The sequence below is a fragment of the Quercus lobata genome, chromosome 11 (genome assembly GCF_001633185.2).
Source record: "Quercus lobata isolate SW786 chromosome 11, ValleyOak3.0 Primary Assembly, whole genome shotgun sequence".
NCBI classification, from domain to species: Eukaryota; Viridiplantae; Streptophyta; class Magnoliopsida; order Fagales; family Fagaceae; genus Quercus; species Quercus lobata.
Window position 1 is genome coordinate 34955455 of NC_044914.1, and position 22671 is coordinate 34978125.

General features: G+C 34.9%; 1 protein-coding gene across 5 annotated transcripts; it reads left to right on the top strand.

Annotated features, from left to right (window-relative positions):
• Positions 1 to 5766: 5766 nt before the first annotated feature.
• Positions 5767 to 20642, top strand: LOC115967238 (E3 ubiquitin-protein ligase MBR2-like). 5 transcript variants are annotated; one of them, XM_031086295.1, is made up of 9 exons: positions 5771 to 6158; positions 7900 to 8008; positions 9919 to 9988; positions 10224 to 10341; positions 10505 to 12376; positions 18507 to 18557; positions 19651 to 19749; positions 19829 to 19969; positions 20171 to 20642. In XM_031086295.1, the coding sequence occupies exons 5-9, from the start codon at positions 10604 to 10606 to the stop codon at positions 20300 to 20302; spliced, it is 2196 nt and encodes a 731-aa protein (XP_030942155.1). In that variant the 5' UTR covers positions 5771 to 6158; positions 7900 to 8008; positions 9919 to 9988; positions 10224 to 10341; positions 10505 to 10603; the 3' UTR covers positions 20303 to 20642. The 5 variants fall into 5 exon arrangements, with proteins under 5 accessions (XP_030942157.1, XP_030942155.1, XP_030942154.1 ...); XM_031086294.1 differs by having other exon boundaries at positions 7900 to 8004; XM_031086292.1 differs by lacking the exon at positions 7900 to 8008.
• The last annotated feature ends 2029 nt before the right edge of the window (positions 20643 to 22671 follow it).

Consider the following 22671-nt stretch of genomic DNA (forward strand, 5'->3'; position numbering starts at 1 on the left):
AAAAAACTGACAATGGCATGAGAATTGAAGATGCCATCAATAATGGGTCTTTAGATTGCAATGAAGGAAAATCTCAACAAAAGAAATACATTTGGAGGGGGAACCAATAGCAACTAGAAACCTTCCATCCCAATGAATGTCAGTTCCATCACCTTTCAAACTTTTAAAAAAATAAAAATAAAAATCAAACCAGTCACTTTTCCCATATTTTGTGTAGATTTTGAATTAAGGGTATCTTTCTGTGAATTTTCGTTCATAAAATTATTTGAAATAAATATTAATGTTTATTCATGTGAGATATTTAACGTAAAATATTGCTTGGCTTATTTTTAGGATTGCAACTAAATATTGGAAAACAAGTCAATTTTACCCCATTTTTTTAAAATATATTTTTAAAAAAGTGCTTTATGCCTGAAGAAACAAACAAACATGGCTTGAATATAAAACACCAGTATAGTGTTGTAAATAGTACTTAATCTATTATTATGCCTTAAGAAAGGCCTGGACATTTCGCTTTCCAACTATGCCTACTTATTGCTTGAAAGTCACCCCACACAAAACCTTATTATTATTATTATTATATCAAAAATAGGTAGAAAGGGACGTCCTAAGTTAGTGTCTTCTACTTGGGTGTGATCATAGTAACATTCTACCCGTTTGGCCTAGAACTGCGGAAGCAAGGGATCTTGATTGAGGACGGAGCTATCATTGGACTAATGGGGGCAATGGACCCCCCATTTTTTAAAAATTATTATATATATATATATGTGTACTAATTTTAGCCATTTTATTCTATAAAATTACATTTTGTTTCTCTTAAATAATATCATTGATTCTTTTAAGCGTAATACTATACTCACAAACTTTTTACAACATTTTACAAACTATTTTGGTAGAAAATTCTTATTGGTTCGCATAATGAATCCACCACTCACATCATTTTTTTACTTACTAGTAACACTTATCATATCAATAATTTATAAAAAAGTTTGTAATTCTAGCATTTTCCTCATTTTAGTGACCATAAAAAAATTTATAGATTTAAAATCTAAAACAAAATATACAAGTCAAAAAAAAAAAGCTCAACAACAAAAATTACTAATAGTAAAACAAAAACAAAAACAAATTAAACTCAATTAACCAATTTTATCCAAAATAAACAACTCCACCCTTTAAAAAATTCTAAAGAAAAATATTTTTGTTCTTACCCACAAAAAAAAAAAAAAAAAAAAAATGTTAGTAGTTAAGTAGCAAAGTCAAAGGTTTAAATTGCCACATATAGTCAATGGTAAAACTACCCCTCTTAACTTAAAGTTCTGGCTCTGTCCCTAATCCTGATGAGTTATAGTTGTGCACTAAGTTTTATTAAGGACGCTAGTGAGCAATATATATGATCAATTATTATTAATATATTATTGTAAATATAAGTTTTTAATTACTAAATTTAAAATAATTTAAAGTATTGCTTCTTAAACAATAGGGTTATAATAGTTATTGAAACAAATGATCATTTCTTTAATTTAAATGTTTGAAGAGGTACAAAGTTGATAAGTGAAAATGGATTTCAGCTAGGCCCAAGTTTGTCTGGTAGTTTAACCCACCATTTAAATGCTAGCGGGGCAGCCTAATCCAACACCTACAAAAATACACAAAAAGACAAACCCAACTTTGCAGAAGGAAGTTGAGTGTTTTTTTATTCATGTTTATTTCTTGTTTGTATTGTTGATGATCTTTTGTTATTTTCCTCAACCACGGTGGTGGCGAGGCAATTATCAAAGTTCCTTATTATTTTTCGGTCGCAATTTGCGTCTCTTAAGCTCTGACTTGAGTGCTCTTATTTACCCGTGGGAAAAGAAAATGCTTGTGGCTTTGCTTTATCGATTTGCTTACCGACCCAAGCTCCCTTGTACTTAAATGAGATTTTCAGTGTTTGACCTGCTGAGATAATACTCATGCTTATGAATCATTGCATGCCCACTCCCTATATAGGTGCTGGAGATGAGAAGCCTTTGACTTTCACAAAGAGACCATCTTTCTAATATTTAGTTGTGTTATTGAAAATGCCACAGAAAACATATTTCAATTATTTTCTCATTTATTCCCATCTCTCAAGCACGTATATAATAAAGAAATAAGAAGTTTAGATCAAAAAATCTTGTAGCCTTTATCTCAACAACTACAAAGTACTATAAAACACAAATAACAAAACTCAATCAAACAAAACACAATCATCCTCATAAAACTAATGAAATTAAAACAACAATAAATAGATAAACTAATCTAACCCCTCTGGGTTGCATGTCGTTGGCGGGGGAGGCGAAGAAAACGAAAAAGAAGGAAGACGATGATCCCTCTGTTTTGTTTGGGTGAAACACTGAAACGTCAAATATGTGGCCTTCATAATTTTTGGGACAAAATACGTATTTGGTCTCTGTCATTTACACTATATTTTAATTTAGTCCATAACCTTTTAATTGTGTCAAGTTGGTCTCTAACTTTTTAATACCGTGTTAATTTAGTTATTGTCATTATCTCTTGGATGAAAAAGTCTAACATGTAAAACTTTGCCTAAATAAATTTTTTTTTTTTTTTAAATTGCCACATCATCAACCACCTATCAAACTTTAAAAAAAAAAAAATTAAAAAAAAAAGAAAAAGAAAAAGTTATAGAACCACGTCAGTTAAAAAATAATAATAATAAAAAACCAAAATCCAATCTTTAATAGATCCACATCAGTTTAAAGAAAAAAAACCAAATGAAATATTTTTAGTTTGATAAACAAGGGCAGAACCCATTTAAAACACTTTCTCACTAAAATCCAAAACCACTACATGAGGACGACGATGCCTTTTCCTTCCTTTCGGCGGTGCCAATAGATGACCTGATGAAATCCATCTTGATCAGTCTCCTTATTAACATATTTGTTTCTAGTATTAGTTTAAGGGTCATGCTAAGGCACTCGTTAAGAATCCATTTTAGGAAAGTTTTGACATCACTTTTATGGGAAATGAAAAAAGTTGTCAAAACATTAATTGTTTTTTTTTTTTCTATAAAATCTTTCTTTAATTAGATTCTTAAGGAGTGCCCTTTAGGGCACTCGTTAGCATTTCCCTTAGTTTAAACATGTTTTCTTTAATCTCAGTTTGATTATTTGCTCTATAAAAATACACTTTGAGTAAACTCCCTCAAAATGGCCCTAGTTGCTTTGCTTTAAGATAATCATCATACCAAGATTTAAAGGAATGTAGGAATCACAGTTTGTGCCTATTTTTCCAATCGACATGGCTGTCATGGTTTTATCAGTGAACCCAAACTGATGAAATCATGATTTAAATTATCAGGTTGCAATGTTATAAATAAAGATCACCCAACACTAGACCTTCAGAGGGTTACCTTAAGAGTATTCACAAAAGAGTCAAATTGAAGAACCATATATGGTGAATGAAATTGGGGCTCTCTATCTCCTTGTACCCAAAAATTTGCACAATTAAAAGATAACCTTAAAGGTGAATGAACAAGAAAACAAAAACATAAATTTGCCTAGAACTACACCAAAAGTCAATACCAGCTCAAACTAAACCCTTCACGTTTTGGTCCGTTCCAAACAAAGAAGAGATAAAAACCTAAGAGGAAGGTAATACCGAGAGAGAGAGAGAGAGAGAGAGAGAGAGAGAGAGAGAGAGAGAGAGAGAGAGAGAGAGAGAGAGAGATTGGCGACTTTGTTGGCCCCTAGCTCTAGTGTCATTGTCAGGCGTCACCATTAGTATAATCTCTGGCCACCGTAGTGCCTCACCTTTCTCTCTAGAGGACCAAAATGTGAAGAAATCTGAAATTGTGACTTAGGGATTTTTTTTTTTTTTAATTTTTTTTTCTTTTTGAGGGAAAGGGATTTTCTTTTTTTGATAGATGTGAGTTAGGGATTTTGATGCAAAAGTTTTTTTTTGAAAACATTTTGATCCAAAAGTTACTTTTTCATTTATCTGTTGTTGTTGTTGTTGTTGTTTTTTTTTTTTTTTTTTTTTTTTTTTAAATTTAAAATTAAAAAAAATTATGTTGACATGTTAGTCCAAATGGCAATTGATGTGGAAATAAATTTATTTATTTATTTATTATTATATATTTAAGCCGTTTGACACATTAGACTGTTCCATCCAAGAGATAACGACATGAATTACATTGATATGATACTGAAAGGTTAGAAACTAAATTGACACAATTGAAAGGTTAAAGACTAAATTAAAATATAGTGTAAAGGATAAGGACCATATACGTAATTTACTCTGTTTTTTGTTTATTGATGGGAGAAACGTGTGGCCTTTAAGTTATAAGTTTGTCTTTTATTGAAAATTAATGATAAGTTTTTACTAAAAAAAACCTAATGGCCAGCTCTTTAAGGAAATTAATTAGAAGTTAATAAATAAGAATAATAACTTCATAAAAAGGGATAATGATAAGTTAATGAATATTAATAATTAAAAGATAAAAACTAATGAATTTTTAGGAAATAATTAATGAATAAACTCATTCCAAATATACTTATATTTGATAAATTTAAATTTTATAGAATTTTCAAAGGACTTGCACAATACTAACATAGATTTGATAAAGATCGACAAATAAATAATGAAAGAGTGATAATTAAAATTAGACCCTTAACAAAATAGATCATTGAAAATTTTGAAAAAATTATACTGTTGGGAGATTTAAAAATGTAGCTATTAGGAATTTGGAAAATATAGGCAATTTTGGGAATGAATAAAAAATTGATAAAAAAATAATAAAGGAAGATTAAAGAAAGAATAAAGAATGATTGAAAAAATAATATTTAATGAGATAGAAAAATGATAAAAAGTCTGTTAAAAATTGTATTTAAAAAAATAAGTTGACAAAAGGTAAAAGTATTTGTTCACTTTCCAATCAATACAAAACTTTGTAAATGCACCAAGTCCTCAATAAATTAAAATGAGAAAAATAAAGGAGATAATACACTATTGTATTGCCATATACACCAAAAATAAAAACCCTTAACAACCTGTTTTGTGGGCACAAATAGAACAGGGCTTGCTTTATCTTGGGCTTGTAAGAATTAGCAAAAAGAAAATGGCCATCAACCACCACAAAAAATGAACACCATCCTATGGAAAGCTCACCCAATTGAAACTTCTCTCTTCACACTCCCTTTACATATCGATTATCGATTGGCCATTGACCAATCATTAACTTTATTTATTTATTTCAAATTAGTTACTTTTCCTACTTAAATTTTTGTGTAGATTATGAATTTATGGTAAGTTTTTATAAATGAAAATTTTTGTTCATACGATCTGAATTTTTTCCTCTCTCTCATTTTTATGGTTGCAATCAAATCGAAGAAAACAAATCAATTACATAAAAAATATATTAGAAAAACCAATTTCTTTTTTCTATTGGAACAAATAAAATAAGAATCAAAATTTAAAAAAATATTGCAAATGTAGAGAGATTAAAAAAAAAAAAAAAAAAAACCTAAATGAGAATTCAAAACTTTCAAGTAAAAAATGTCATACAATAATGACATTTTTTTTACGGTGTTTAACGTTAAACAGCCAGATAATCTTCCTGATTATCCTAATGGGTTGTCGAGTGAAAAGTTAAAAAGTCGTGAGGTCACAGCAGGAATCATTGGCTGATTCAAGTGCATGCGAGCTACGTGGAACTTGTTCAGACAACGAATATATTTTTGGGCTATTATGCCTATTGCCTAGTACTTACGAAAAAAAAAAAAAACAAAGACCCAAACAAACGACAAAAACCAAACCCAACCCAAACCTCACAACACAAATCTTAAAAGAAATCAGATTCACAGACACACTCGCCCTCTCTCTCTCTCTCTCTCTCTCTCTCTCTTCTACCTCTCATCCGATTGTGCAGTTGCTCTTGTCGTATTGAGAGATTTCCAAGTCTTTTACAAAAACCAAAGAAAAAATTAAAAAAAAAAGTAACTGAAACAAGAAGAACAATAAGGAATCAGAGAGAGAGAGAGAGAGAGAAAAGTCATAAGCGTTATTGAATCTGGTTCAAGAGCTAGTGCTTCTTCCTGTTGCTTCATCTGAAATCCAATTTGATCTTTCTGCTCACCGATCCTCTCCTTTACTCTCAATTTCCTCAGCTCTCTCAGGTGCTTTTTCTTAAGAAAAAAAAATTTGTCTTTTTTATTTTTTATTTTTTTTTTATATTTATTTTCTATTATCATTATTCCTACTTTTGTTTTTGTTTTGTTTTGTTTTTTGTTTTTTTTTTTTGGGTTTTCTTAGAAGATTTTGATGCAATTTTGAGAGCATGGAGGGGATCAGATTGACCCATTTAATTTAATTTTTTCTCAAATTTTGAAACTTTTTCTATTTTTTACCCCTTCCCTGCATGGTCCTGTTGAATTTTTTTTTTTTTGGGTTATAATATTTTAATTTTTTGTTTGTGTTTATGATGTTGGTATTTGTGTTTAAGGCATTTGATGCTGAATTGGGTAATTTAAAGTGTAAGAAATACAAGATTTGTATTGGGTATTTTGAAATTGAGCGTCTTAGGTGATCTTCACAAAGCTTTGTTAGAGTTTTTGATCTGAGAATGCAGATACTTACTCTTGCATGCATTGAGTCTTAATGATCTCGCTTCTTCACTTTTGTCCTTTTTTTTTTCTCTCCTAAAAATAATATTAGTGTAGAAATTTTTGATGTTTTAAAAGGTTTTTTGTTAGTGATTTTTTAAAGGTTTGTTCTTGATTGAGATATGACCTGGAGCTCTAGTGGAGCAATTATTATGTAAATTCCTTGCAATTTTTCCTCTGGTGATGACTTTAATTATATCTAAATGTAATTTGTACCAAAAGCTAGCAGTTTGAACATTGTATCTGTTTAGTATTATAATTTTTTTGGTAAATACACATCAAATTTTCTACAAAAGAAAAGAGAGGAGACATTGCCAATCAAACATTAGGCCACTTATATAAATAATGTAGATTTGAAAACAATTTCTTTGTCTTCCAAACATTCCTTTGGCAACAAATTAACAACAAATACTATTAATAAAAGACAAATAGAAGAATGTGGGTTCTAGTTAGCTTTGCTAGTGAAGTCTTTTTGTGTAACAACCCAAGGGAAAGCGCTAGCCACATCTGCGCTATACCTCAAAAGGACTAGTCACAATTGAAGCTCCTTGTAGTTGTTAATAAAGCCCAGTTTAACCCAGTAAATATCCGATGTGGGACTCATCACACACCTATACATATCACACAATCAATCAAATTGGGGCATCATAATTTCCTCCACTTAAATCCCTAACGTCCTCGTTAGAGCCCACACGCGAGGATGCGTGTGCCCGTAAGGGGGGTGGATTGTAGTGACCCAAAAAGAGAGGTCTTGCATTTCATGGAATCCCACATTGCCTAGGGAAGTACATGAGAATGTGTTTATAAAGAATGACCTTCCTTCAATGTGTAGAGGCCTTTATTGTGATACCCCAATTTGATTGATTGTGTGATGTGTGTGGGTGTGTAATGAGTCCCACATCGGGTATTTATTGGGTTGAACTGGGCTTTATTAACAACTACAAGAGCCTCAATTGTGACTAGTCCTTTTGAGGTATAGTGCAGATGTGGCTAGCGTTTTTCCTTGGGTCATTACATTTTGCCCTTGAATAAGGGACCTGGATTCAATTTTCGCCTACACCGGAAAGAAACCATTGGTGACTTTGGCATAATGGCAAATGGCAATCATCATGTAGAGGATACCATAGTTTTAAATTCAATCATATATCTATAAGGATGGCTAGATGAATGTAGTGTATGAGCTAGGGTAAAACATGTGTTGGGTCACATGGGATATGGCATGCTAAGGTAGGGTATGTATTTTGTGCTTTTACAGACGTGTGGACAGCATACTAGAGGAAAACAAATGAAGTGCAATGGTATGGACAGCATACTTAAGGCACCTGTTGGAGTGCCAAAGGGTGCTCAATATGGTACTCTTGTATGTATGACTCTCTCCCTACCCCCTCCCCCTAACCCCCTATTTTTGTTTGTTTGTTTTTTGTCCCTGAACAATTCTGCGGAGGAAAGAACCATTGGATCAAAATGCCAATTGACATGCTATAGTATTTTAAATCTATTAGAAAATAGGATTAAAAAGTGTTTCTCCCTAGCTTGAGTTACTTAAATATACTAATCAGCCAAATTTCATTATGTTCATGGGATGTTTGAGAGATATGGGAGTGGAAGATTTGTAGTTGTTCAATGTTGGTGTTATCTTAGACCTTTCAAATTTTAGCTGTCTTAGTGATTGATTGTTATTTATGGAAGCGGCTCTATTTATCTAAAGGTGGTAGACTCATGCTTATAAAGAGTACTCTCTCAAGTCTCCCTACATATTTTTTATCTCTTTTTACTATTCCTAAAGCTGTGGCGGCTAGATTGGAAAGTATTCAGAGGAATTTTCTGTGGGGGTCTTCTGAGGGGAGTTTCAAGTTTCCGTTGGTGGCTTGGGATAAGGTGTGTTCTCCCGTTGAGAGGGGCGGTTTGGGGATAAGAAATGTGGTGTCTTTTAATCAAGCTCTTTTAGGGAATTGGCTATGGAGATTTGGTCATGAAGCTACCCATCTTTGGAGGAGAGTTATCTCCTCAAAATACGGTGAGGGTCAAGGGGGGTGGTGCACTAAAGTCTGCAGGAGGGCTCATGGGTGTGGTCTTTGGAGAAGCATTAATTAAGGGTGGGAGAGCTTTTCTAAGCATCTGTCCTATGAAGTGGGTGATGGTACTCGCATCCGCTTTTGGCATGATAGGTGGATTGGTGAGAATTCTTTAAAAGATCGCTATCCTGTGCTTTATGCATGTTCAGCAGTCAAGGATGCTTGCATCTCTGAGGTTTTGTGGGCTCCAGAAGGGGGTTCTGTTAGAGTGTGGAATTTAAGGTTTTATAGAGCGTTTGAAGATTGGGAGTTGGCTGCTTCTTACTCTCTTTTTCAGCTTATCCATCCTCGTATTCCTCGAGGTGATAGGAGAGATACTCTTTGCTGGGGGCTGAAAGGGGATGGGAAGTTCGACACCCGATCTTACTACCATGAGATTCGGGGTGCCTCGAATTCTTTATTTCCTTGGAAGGGTGTTTGGAAACCAAAGATTCCTAAGCGCGTGGTTTTTTTTCTTTGGACTGCTGCCCATGGTCGGATCCTTACTTTGGATAACCTAATGCTTAAGGGTCGTCCTCTAGCTAATTGGTGTTGTATGTGTTGCTCCGATGGAGAGTCGGTAGACCACCTTCTTCTTCATTGTCCTATTATACATTCCCTATGGGCTTTCATGCTTCAGGCTTTTGGTATTCATTGGGTTATGCCGGGTTCGGTGGCGGGTTTGTTATCTAGTTGGCATCAATGGCTTGGGAAGCATAATTCGGAAATTTGGAACTTGGTTCTAGGGTGCTTAATGTGGATTGTGTGGCTGGAGCGAAATCGTCGATCTTTTGAAGATAAAGAGAAAACATTGGAGGAGTTAAAGATTTTATGCCAACGCAGTCTAATGGAGTGGTCTCAGTGTTGGGGTTTTACTGAGTGTTCTTCCCTCTCTGAGTTTATGCCTTCCCTTAGCTTAGTTTCCTGACTTCTCTCTTGCTATTGTGTTGTGTAGTGTTGTGCTGTGTTGCTGTTTTATTGCTGTTGTGTTGTGTTGTTGTTCATCATCATGAACATCTTGTACTTCTCTTTTCTTTTTTTTCCTCTTTAATATAAGTTTTCTAATTACCTATCAAAAAAAAAAATGGTTCTTCCCTTTCTATGTTTTTAAAACTTTTTAAATTCTTATAGGCATTTGCCTCAAATTAACCCATTTAGCTCACCATTCATGCAAAGACACCATTGATTATGTTTTTGACATGTTGTTTTTTTCTTTATAGACTATCAAACGAGGGATGTGTAATTAAATTGACCCATTAAAACTGCCAGTATTTGCAGTTTAAATAACAGGTAAGCTCTTTACTCGATCATTGAAGGTATTTCAAAACTTCAAATAGAATGTGAGGATTATTATCATGCATGTATCAATGTCATCCTATCTCCATTTAATTCTGCTAAGTATCAGCTTGAGGGTATTAAGGGTTAGCATATAACAACCTGCATATCTCATCCAAAAGTCATTGTTTTCTGCACCTTTTTTCCCTTCACTTGCCTTTAAGGATGGTTATTTCTGTTGTACTCTCAGGTGTAGCTTCTCTGGGCTTTTGGTTGAGACATGAAATGATGCAATCAGTCATAAGTCTACATCATTCATCAAAGTTGACATACATGGGAGCCTATAAAGTTTAATATCATATGGTCTAGTAAGTGCCTGTTGCAAGAACATTATATTATCTTTTTGTCTACTTCTGTTGTTTAATATTAGAGTTTATACAGCTATTTTGACATTGTTCTCTCTTGAGATCTAAATCACTTTTGATGTTTATATGTATATTGTATCTTTTTCTTCTGGTTGCATGCTTTCAGGTGTGCCTGAGAAGTGAGACATAAACCATCATTTTTGATAGAAGCTGGATTGTTGTGTAACATCATACAGTCTTTATCACTTGGAATAAATTGGCCCTGATGCAAGGGCAAAGGATTACCTTTGATTCCTTCTCTGAAGTTGTGGATATTGGGCAGGGTTCTGTCTCTAATACCTCAGGTATGAGTCAGCAGACTTCTTTGAATAACACGCTACATCCTGTAGAAAGTCCGCTGTCAAATTATATGGTATCTTCTGCCGAGACTACGAGTCTGAATGTTAGTACACAGGATGTTCCAAGCTTTAGTGGCTGGAACACAGGTGAACCTAGCTCTAGAATGAATCCACAAAACCAAGCGAATGATGATGGGACAAAAACTGAGCACGGTTGGTCTTCTTCATTCAATATTCATTCTGGGTCTGGTCCAAGATTGAATGAAGGGCGATTTGAAGGAACCAATTTCCTCTTTCCCGGGAGAGTTAATATTGGCATAAGTGGCAATAGGGTTAGAAGTGGCCCTATGTTCATGCAAGGCTCCAGCTCTACACATATCCCTCAGAACGTGAATTTAAATGCAACATATGTGGCTAACAGTGGGAATAGTGGCCAGGATATGGGATCTGGTATAGGCCCGAATCTTAACAGGTCAAGTGGACTAGAAATAGATCAGAGATCTACTGCTAGTAGTTCATTTGATAATGTTGGGACTTCATCAGGATGCCCCAGTTATATGGTGGAGGAAAATAATGGTGGCTCAAGTTCTTCTTTGGGGACTTGGGGTTTATCCTGCAAGAGAAAGTCCCTTGAAGGTACTTCTGGGCAGTCTTATACTGGTGGAAGTTCTAGCTCCTTTCCGCAGGGTGAGAATGTTGGATGGCATACTGGCACTACTCATTATAATCCTTCTGACAGTTTATATATGCCCTCACAGAATTCTCCTGTTGTTAGTCCTCCAGAACAGCAGAACCTAAGCATTGGGATTGGTGTAAGAGGAGCGACTACTGATGGATTTCCTTTAGGCGTTACAGGGGATGCAGATAGCTTCTTGAATTACAGTAGGAGGTTAGTTGCTAGACATCAACAGGAAGCTGTACCACATAATTTATCTTCGACAGGGAGTATCAGGCGATCTAATTTTTCCTCTCATCAATCACCTAGACCTGTTCCATTTAGTGATTTTCCGGATTTGAGACCCACAGCAGCAGTATCAACAACTTCAAGTGGTCCCCAAAGCCAGTCTCATGCAATGCATATGCCTGGGTTGTCAGGAAACATGCATTCTTTCCAGTGGAATGGGGTTTCCAATTCAAGAGTGGGCAGCTTGTCAAGTTCTGTTAACTCTGGAGAACGAGGGCCTGCATTAAGAGAAGAATCAAACTTAAGAAGCATCCCAAGACACAGTGCAGAGCACCCTATGTTTGTACCTGCAACGGATGTGAGAAATTCTGTAAATGATCCAACAAGTTGGAGTTTGGCTACTGGAAACTTGGGCAATTCTGGAGGAGCTCCTTCCACCGCTAGGATTGGTCCCAGTTCAAGCATGCATACATTGCCCAATCCTACCTGGATTCCTCGCCACCCTCCCCCATCACAAAATCAGCAAAGACTGTCGGAATTTCCGTGGTCTTTGTTTCCATCCATGGACTCAGAATCTGGAGGTCCCAGTGGTCATTTTACCTCATTACCTCCAGGCCCGTCTACTTCTTCACAAGATACACTGATGTCATCTGGACCTAATAGCCAGGGCCGTCACCAACAATATCCAAGATCAGCATTCTTCTTGGAGAGACCAGGTGATGATGTTCTTGGTAGTCCTCATTCTTTGCGGGCTTTAGCTGTTGACATTGAAGGGAGACGCCGACTGGTAACTGAGGTTGGTATTCTGATAATACTTTCTCCTTTTCAAGTTTACTCTTTCTATGTCTTTGTTATTTAGAGGCTGTGTTCTGGCTATGGCGTTTACTCAATTGAATGTGCAATAGTGGTAGTGGTATTGCAGCGGTGCAGAGTTATTCTTATTAGTGATGCTGTAATTTTGTAGTTTGATACGCTGCTTACTCATTTCATTGTTTACATTTTACTCAATCTAAATCACTTGACTCTTAGGGTATGTATGGTTGGAGGTGAAATAGGGAGGATGGAAAAAAAAAAAAAAAGAGAGAAAAGTGGAGAGAATATTTTAGTGGGTGTTTGGTTTGAAGGAAGAGAGGAAAATAATTTGGTGGGGCCCAGGTATTTTCCTTCTGGGCCCTCCCAAACAAGATCCCTCCTAATCTGAAAGAAAATAGGGAAGAAAACTGAGAATGAACCAAAAATTACCCTTTCGTCCTTACTTACCAACGCCTGCTTCGTATGCTTATTTTTTCTCTCATCAGAACTGAATCTTCTTCTTCTTCTTCATTCATTCTTTGCCTGAGCTTTTTTCTTTCATCGCCTTTGCTTCTTTTTCTTTTCTTTTTTTTCGTTCTTCTTTCTTTGTCTTTCGTTCTCCGCCAGTTTCTAGCTTTTTTTTTTTGAGGATCACCAGTTTCTAGCTAAGAACAAAAGAATGCTAGTCATTGAATCTAGATTTTGATGCGTCTGGATATATATTAATTGAAGATATATTTTGGTTTTATTATGTGGTTGTGGTTTAATTTAAGCCAATCACTACTTTTTTTTTTTGTTTTTTTAATATTTTTTTGTTGAGAAACATCAGCCACTATTCTTATCTTCTACTTAATCTTCTTTGCAATGTATTTTACTCTGTCATCACAGTTTATTGACATTTTTTACGATTATAAAGTGAAGTATCCATATAAATTTTTTTTAATAAAAATATTATATTACTTTTTGTTTTATTAACAGGGATATAATTGTAAATTTACACTAAATTTATTTTCCATTCTCTCATTTTCTTCTCAACCTAACAAATGAGGTTTCCATCTTTCCACTTTTCCATTCCAACCAAACACAAATGAGAGAAAACTAAATCTCTTCTATCCTCCCACTTTTCTATCCTCCTACTTTTCCACCTCTCCAACCAAATAGACTCTTAACTTCTCTTTTATTTTGGTTGTCATAGTTCTCCTTCTCCTCATCTTACACTTGACCTTTAATAATCTTTTTGCATTAAGACATTTGAGATTCATCTCAAACTAGTAACTAGCTAAATAGGAATTACAAAGTCTGTTGAATAGTGATCTTGTAGCCCCTTTTTTTTTTCCTAGCTAATAATGAATTTCATTATATAAATAAACCCAAAAAGAGGTGCTATCCTAATACACGAGATGTTTACAAGAGTGAAACCCAAAAAAAGAAAATAAAGAAAAAAGAATTAACATCTAAAATAGTTTAGTTGAGCCTAGAACTTTCTTGGAGATCCTATGCATCATAGGTTTAATTTTCTTTGAGTCCAATTTAATCTTTTTTCTGGTTTTAGTTTACTAGTCAAACCAAGAGTCCAAATACTATAAGTATAAGAAAGAGTCCTATATATATATATATATATATATTTGTGAGTGTTTTATATTGAGGCACGGGGCCTTAGTGTTCTTTTGATCCCTTCTTTGAAAGGGTTTTAAACCCAAAGTCCACAAATTCTCCTAACTCTATACCGATCACAAGCATATGTAGATGGATTTCCCAATTTTTCCTACATTAGTTGGTCCATCCACTTATGATATTGGCGTAAACTCACTCCATATGGAACCCTAGCAATATCAGAACACCATTCACCCCAAGTCCCCCCATATTTAAATCTATAACTTTTCTTCATTGACTGTTTCTCTCCTCCATATATCTTCATAATCATTTCCCAAGTAATGGTTGTTGAAAACCAATAGCTTCCTAACCCCCAAACCACCACCTAATGAAATTGGATTACAAATCACATTCCAATTCACAAGATGGAATTTAATCAAACTCCTCTCCCTACTTGCCCGCAAAAATCATGTCATAGTTTTTCCTTTTTATTGGTTGACAAGAAGCAAGGGAATCAAGGATAGACAATGGAATAAGAGTGTGTTGTTTAGTCTCCAACTTAATTTTTAAGTTGGAGACTAGACAACATACTCTTACTGTAAGGCTTCCTTAGACAAATGAAATTTCTTCCATCCTGCCTATCGCTTTTATATCTTTTTTCAAACAATCACCAAACTTAGTCTCAAAATTTTGGGGGTTGGCTGTGGATTCTTTATAAATGAGTCAGGGTCGGTCACATGTATTTTCCTGATCTGTAGTGGCTCCATCATAATAAAGTGACGATTTATTACACTGGCTGTTAGCCTACTGCAACCATCTTTGTTCCAGGCTTGGGATCAACTATGAACAAAATATACAACAATTGACACATGTGGAGTTGATTTAAAAAGTGCTCCTTGAGGTTATCCCAAATATAATTGCAACCAACTCCTCCATATCTCTAATTTTACCAACCGTTACAATTTCAGATTTACATAATCTTTAGCCCCAACACACCTTAAATATAGAAGTTAATCCGCTCCATAGAAAATGAGTGTGCCGTCTGCAAAGAGTGAGAAATCTCCAATGATTTGCCACTGGCTTTGGTAATATAAAAACCAGCTAAGTACCCCTTTGATAGTAGTCTTCTTAGTGCTTCCATAACAATAACAAAGAGAAATAGAGTAAGTGGATCTCCCTCTCTTAAGCCTTTGAACTGTCAAAAAAACCCCTTTTTCCATTCACCAAAACTAGAAATCATAAAATGAAAATGCAAGATGATATCCAGTTACACAACTTCTCCCAAAAACAAAACCTATTCAACAGATATAGTAGGAATTCCCCATTAACATGGACATAATCTTTCTCCAAATCTAGTTAGTTTGCAGAACAAATACCAGCTTTCAATGTACTATCTGATAACTCATTTGCTAAAAGAAACAAATCCAAGATTTCTCTTCCATGAATGAAAGCATTTTGAGTGTAAAATACTAATTCCCCCAAAACATTGTTCAATTTGTTCAACAATACTTTAGCCTAAATTTTATAAATACTACCCATGAGGCTAATAGGTCCAAAATCTTTTACATCCACAGCCTCTGCTTTTTTGGTAATGAGACATTTAAACTTTTCTCAAAGATAACTGTCTCATAAACTGTGGAATATTTTTCTTAGATGTTACTGTCTCAGAAGGTGTGGGATACCTTCACAATATATTCTCTCATCACTTATTTTTATTTTTATAGGTAAGACAATTTTATTAACAAAAACTTCATACAAGAATGAAGCAGCCAAAAAACGTATGTACAGAAAAAGAAAAAAACTACACAAAGGGAATTATGTACAAGAAGAAAGAGAATCTAAAAATGACGGAATGGAATCCCTAGAAGTGAATCCCCAAGCACAAGACCAAGCAAACAAAGTCCCTACAATGCTAATTGCTGGTCCCCTGTTTGCTCCAAATCCTCAAAAGTATGACTATTATTATTATTAATGCAATCGTGAAACCATCTGGTCCTATTGCTTTCAACCCATCCATGCTTTTCAGCACGTATAGGACTTCTCCCTCCTCAGTCTCTAACTCTCTCTAGATGTTCTACATTCACAACATTAATGGTAGAGAATTGCATCCCATCACGATTTAGGTTACTATAGAATTGCACAATTATCTCTATTTTCCTTTTTATTTGATGTGAGCACATTAATCTAGATTGTTGATAGTTATTCCTCCTATGAGAGTTTACCTATATGATGGGGAAAAAAACGTTTTCTTATTACCTTCTTTCAACCAAAGTTACCTCAATTTTTTTAGCTAAATCATCATGCAACCATTTGTGGCTAATTCTCACTCTTGAACAGCCCCTTTCAGTTCTCTTTCCCACACTGCATTGTGCCGTTGGCCATAGATTTTCTTTCTCACTATTAGATTGATGGCCCATCAACCCCATCACACCTTGTCGACCATCCTTACTGTTAGATCAGTGACCCATTAGCTCCACCGCACCTTGATGTGCTTTCTTGAAGCTTGTCACGTTCATAGATCTCAGGGGGTAAGGATGGATCTTGATGATATCGTTAGTTATTTGGTATGATCTTGATTATTCCAATCATGGATTTAGCAGCCAATGAGCATTAACTCAAATAGCAATCCTTCCCAAATTAGAGTAAGGTGGGTTGTGAGGTCGTGGATTCAAAATTCATGCATCCGTGTAATTATCATTAAAACAAAATCCAATCATGCATTTCTGGGTAACATGTGGTGACTACTATTGTGATGTCTGTAACTTTCTGTTATGCAATCTTCAATTTTATTCTGTTTTTCCATGAATGAGGTATGATTTTGAAAACCATATGAACTATAGGTTCTTTTACATAACTAATTGTGAATTACTTCTCAAATCTATATCAACTTTAGCTCATGGGTCTAAGATTTCTGTCACATGGGAGTGGAAGTGGGTACATGTTTATGAGTTTGATTCATGTAATCTCCGAGTTGAAGTAACTCTATATTTGTCCTAATAATATATTATGTACATATACATAGATGGATATGCCTGCTCATTATAGTTACTTTCTGTGTGTAACTCACCAATGAGCTCAAACTCAATTGGCACCTCCACCACCCCCACACCCCCCCCCCCCCCCCCCCCCCCCCGCGGGCGGGCGGGGGAAAAGGTGGAGGGTAAAAGCCTGGATTCACAACCCTTTGAGTGCATGTATAAACTCACCAATTAAAAGAAAAAGGACTAAAGTACACTTTTGCCCCATAAAGTTTGGGTTTATTTTCATTTAGGCCCTTCGTGTATGATTATGTTTTCATATTGGCCTTGTTGTTCATTTTCCTTAGTAATGTGATATTTAAAGCCCTTCATGTTTAACTATTTCATGAAATAGTAGCTCTAAAATCCTATGGAATGTAGGAATTTCATTGTATTTACAGTCACACTACTAAGGAAAATGGACGGCAGGGCCAATATGAGAACATAATCAACTATGAAGGGCCAAAATGAAAATATTAAAATGTAAAGGGCTAAAATGAAACAATCCTAAACTTTAATAGCCAAAAGTGTACTTAAGTTAAAAATAAAAATCTGTGTTACTCTTTGTTTTTGTTTTTTGTTTTATTTCCCTCCCTTTTTTTCTCTCTAGGATATTTTACTGAAAGTATGAGTTGGAACTGGATAATTTCATGTTAGCAAGGAATCTATATGTACAATATAGTACATACCATGTATTTACTGACCAACGGAAGTAATTATGCCTGAGATTTGTTTCATTTATAGTACACATACAGATACATACGCATGGAAGTTGTAATATTACTTTTGAAGATGTGGAGTGCATGTCAACTCAATTGCTAGAATCCTTCATTAGTTCTCTTTATGAGTGATCTTTTGTAATGGGTCACATAGATAGTAACTCTGTTCAATCTTTCATAGAGTCGATTCATATGTAGTCTATGTAGATATTTTTTTCTATTTGTAATTCTTTAGGCTACTTTGTGTGTTTTTCATGAAGTAGTCTCATTTCAATAAAATTATTCTTACCTATCAAAAAAGAAAAAAAAAAGTTGTAATATTACATAACGTGGATAATAGCTTTATGGTGTTCTTTGCAGCAGAACATGTGATCTATGGAGGGTTAATTATCTCAATGAATTAAATGTTGAGCTAGGGTTTAATAATCACAAAGTACTTGTCTTTTATCACTATGTACCTATATTTGGGAAATGGGGAAAATGGAAAAGTTTTAACTGTGTTGAATGTCCAGTTCAAAATTTTTTAGCGTAAAATTCTCACCCACACCCCACAGGATGCAACTCTTGACATCAACCATTATCCCATTTTTATTTGAGGTGGAAGTGCCACTTAGCCCAAAGGATACTCACTTGAATGTCCAATTATGCACAAAAAACTCCTTGCTACTTGTATTCTCACTCATCATGGTTTTTGTCTGACATGTAATATTATGTTGGTTGTTAAAACAACTCATTGACTGGCTAATTGATTTTGCAGATGCATTCCCACTGGAACTAACAATTTTTGTCCATCTCTATGTACCAGATTCGTCAAGTCTTGAGTGCCATGCGCAGGGGTGAGAACATACGAGCTGAGGTTCGATGTTTACTTTTATAATCATTTATGTTTACTGTTATTATCATTTATGTTAAATGTTAAATTACTGTTTTTGTTTGAAGTTGGTATCTTAGAACTTATTTTGATCTGTTGACTGCATTAACAACCTACTCTGGCTCAAGTTGATTCAGTTACATTTATCTTTCTTTTCTTATTGTGGTATTCAAAAACTGATTGATGGTTCTATTGTTGTGTTTTTGTGCATTTCAAATGCTTCAGTCATTTAATGTGATTCTTTTATTATTAGATTCCTTTTATTTTAATATTAGCAGCCAGGAGAGAAAGCGGAGATGCTTTGTTGATGTGATGGAATCATGCATAATGCCTAGCAGCTAGCTGCTAACAATTAACACTATACTGATACATGTACTTTGCAGTGGATAAAAATGGTTAAAATAACTTCCTGCTGAATTTGAAACACCTTACATTTATCTTTACACCATATTGTAAAAATTATTGAGCACCTAGTTTTAACTACTCCCATGTATCCTTATCATCTTGAATCATGATGGTGCTAGCTTAAACATGAATAATCTATTATACATGATATACTGTGCAACTGATGGCACACGAACAAATTACAAGTATAATATTGGTGTGTGGATGATCTCTTCTTTTTTTCTTTTTTTAATTATAAATTTTTTTTTGTTGATGGGTCATGGTCAACTTTTTGGGTATCACCCTTTAAGTGAATTTAGTTTTTATTGGATAACAGCTTTGTTCATCTCCTGTCCCCATCCTCCTAGATACTTAAATATTCGTTTTTATCCTTATGTTTGATTTAACTCCTAGGGTTTGGATTAAATAGTTTGTGAGCTTGAAGGGAAACATAGGTTACCGTCTGGCTTGTACATCTTTCTTACACATTCTAAAAGATTTTCCTATTCATAAATCAGCATAGTTGCAACTGTGAGAAAGTACAGACCTTTACATGATGGCTCTGTTAGGCAAGCTTCTAATTAGGGTTCACTAAGATGCTCTGGTGATCCAGAAAATTGCTACTAGGAACTTATCATTCAACACTGATGATGGCTTTGTCTAACATTTGAACTTCCTTTGGGTGATATGCTAGGACTATATGCTTTTTGATCCCTTTGTATATCATGGAATGGCTGATATGCATGACAGGCATAGAGATATGCGGCTTGACGTCGATAACATGTCTTATGAGGTAAGAAAGGACAAATGATTTTTCCAATTGGAAATTTTACTAGTAAGTGTTCCCTTGATACAAATGATTGGGATATCAGGAATTGTTGGCTTTGGGAGAACGCATTGGAGATGTGAGCACCGGACTGAGCGAGGATACCATTTTTGAGTTAATGAAACAGCGAAAATATGCTACTGCAACAGAATCCCTGCGTGACTTAGAACCATGTTGTATATGTCAGGTATGAGATCCGTCCGTCTATATATGGCAGTGAGAGGAGAAAAAAAAAAAAGGAGAAGAGAATAACTAGACTTTCTTTCTTTTCCTCCAAGCCTTTTCTTTTTCTTATAACTAATAGATTTCTGCTTTCAGTTGCTCCACTCAACTACTTTTAAGTTTCAACTTTGTTTTCCTTTTCTTGAAATGTTACCATCGCCTGCAGGAGGAGTATGCTGATGGGGATAATCTCGGGGCACTAGATTGTGGGCATGATTTTCACACCAACTGCATCAAACAGTGGCTAATGCTGAAGAATCTGTGCCCCATTTGTAAAACGACGGCCCTGTTAAAATGAGAGGGACGACCAATCATTCTCTAAGCCCTGAAATTATTATTTCTTTGCTTATGGATCAACAATTCCATAATTGGGTGGATGATTACTTAAATACCTCTTTCTCCTAAAGCAGTCTTTCTCATTCATGAACTGCCTGTTTTCAAGAAAGACAAAAGATGCAGCTGTTTGTTTAAAAAATAAAAAAAAATGCTGCTTTAGTCATAAAAGGGTTTGCCTATACCTTTAGCAATTGATACATTTATATCATAATGTGAATTATAAATACACTGGAATTATAAATATCACATTATCTGGCATTGAGAATGGTGCTGGCAATAAGAATTACTTTTTTTTTTTTTTTTTTTTTTTTAATTTAAAATTTTTATTTCACCTATAGTTGGACCTATCAATTTTGGTAGATTTTAATATTTTAGTTTGGATTTTATCTTCATTTTATTAATTCCCCTGTAACTAGAGTTGGATACATGAGGTCAAACTATGACTGATTTTATTTTTGGACTTAATTTCAGAGATGATTTTATCATTTCATACTAGAATCCTATGCATATTGTTGGTCTTCAACAAGTTATTCATCTGTTCTCATAGTGTTTCACATGGGCTCGTGATCAGTTCAAGGTGTTTGATTGTTTGTGTTAGGTGGTTGTATCTTGTATGTTGCTTAATCTCTTATTTTAATTAATTAATTAATTTATTTATTTATTTTGAGAATCAACTTAATCTCTTATTTGTAATAGTTTTATATGCTTCCTTTACAATTTCTTCTCTCTTGGGAGTTGGGAGGGCCTATTAGAGCATTCGCACTAGGTATGCTAAATGGCATACGTAAGGAAACTTTACCATTTTCACACAAAAAGCAAGTTGCATTCGGGCTTCTAAAATTCAACCATTGCAAATTTTTTTGCAATAGTGCTACAGTGCAATTCTACCTTTAGAATTGCACTGTAGCACAATTGTAAAACCAAAAACAACATTTTATTCTCTCAACTGTCCTCTCTCATTTTGACTCTCACTTCCTCTCTCTGTCTCTCACAAGTCACAGCTCCTTCCTCCTCACTCCCTCTCTCACATTTCTCTCGTTCAAAGCTGGCACCGATGTTGGGTTTTGGATTTTGAGGTTAGATCGGTGGGCTAGGTTTGGATTGGTGGGTTGGGATCGGTTGATGGTGGGCTTGGATCGGTTGATCTGTTGATCAGTGGTTGGATCAGTTGGGTTGATTGTTGGTAGCTCCGATGGTGGCTCTAGTGGCGTTGCTTTAGTTTTAGTTTGGTTTTGGGTTTGGTGGTGGCGGCGGTGGTTAAGTTTGGCTGTTGGTTAGTCAGTTGTGGGTTCATGATGGTGGGTCTGCAAGTTGGGTGTTTTGGGTCGGCGGTATATATGGGTGTTTGGGTTGTGTGCGGTGGTCACGGTGGGTTGGATTTTGGGTTCGTCTGTCATAGCAATTGTTGGTGTTTTTGGCGGTGAATGGGTTTTTTTTGAGTTGCGATCAGTGAGTTTGTGGGTTGCTTATGGTAGCATTGAGATCGGTGGTCATTTTGTTTGTTGTGGATGTGGTGGTTGTTGGTGTGTGTGTGACTCTGTGTGTTAAACCGGTGCTAGAGGTTGAGGGAGAAAGAGGAAAAGGAAGAGAAAAAGAAAAACAGTAAAAAAAAGAATAAAAAAGAATATTTAAATAAAATGGGAAAAAAAAAAAGAATTTTGGGATGTTGGAAGTATTGTAAAATGGTATGGTATAGTTGATAAAGTAACTTTTTGGGATGGTAAAATAGGATAGAGTAGTATTTTTTGATATGAATGCTTTTAGGAGTTCATAAATTTCTCAGGTCAACTGCATTTTTTGGCAACTAAATAAAATTTAAGAACAAGGGTGTCCCATGAGCTTGGAACATCCATTGTTTCTTCCAAAACCTTCACCTTCTTAGTCCGCCAAAAAAGAAAAAGAAAAGAAAACCCTCTGGGTTATGTGTCTGTGAATGTATGGGCTGGCATATCCTGTTGGGTGGGTGGGCTAGATATGGGATTCTAATTTTAGAAGCTCTTATTAAATTATGTGGGCTCTTGCTAAATATGTAAGATCATGCATGTAGTTAAAAGCCTTGTAATTGAATTGACATAGTATAATTGACACTTCCAAATGTTTTTAAATGTGAATGTTTTAGGGTTCATAATTCTCATTTTCCATTGTTTTGACTATTAATTTTTTGAAAAGAAAGAAAGAAAAGAATGTGTATTTATGGGTTGGCATATTAGGTCGAAAAAGAAAAAATGTAGACTTTCCGTTGGTCAAATATATGGGTGATTTACAATTTTAAAAGCTCTTATCCAATGTTGTCAATTTCATTTCGATGCCCGTACTAATTTGCTCATTGTA

Bases quoted from the DNA above. Each gene is read 5' to 3' on its own strand.
- LOC115967238 (XM_031086295.1), top strand. From the start codon at position 10,604: ATGCAAGGGCAAAGGATTACCTTTGATTCCTTCTCTGAAGTTGTGGAT. The intron at 12,377-18,506 runs GTTGGTATTCTG...TCTATGTACCAG, and splicing joins GACGCCGACTGGTAACTGAG to ATTCGTCAAGTCTTGAGTGC. The intron at 19,750-19,828 runs GTAAGAAAGGAC...TTGGGATATCAG, and splicing joins TCGATAACATGTCTTATGAG to GAATTGTTGGCTTTGGGAGA.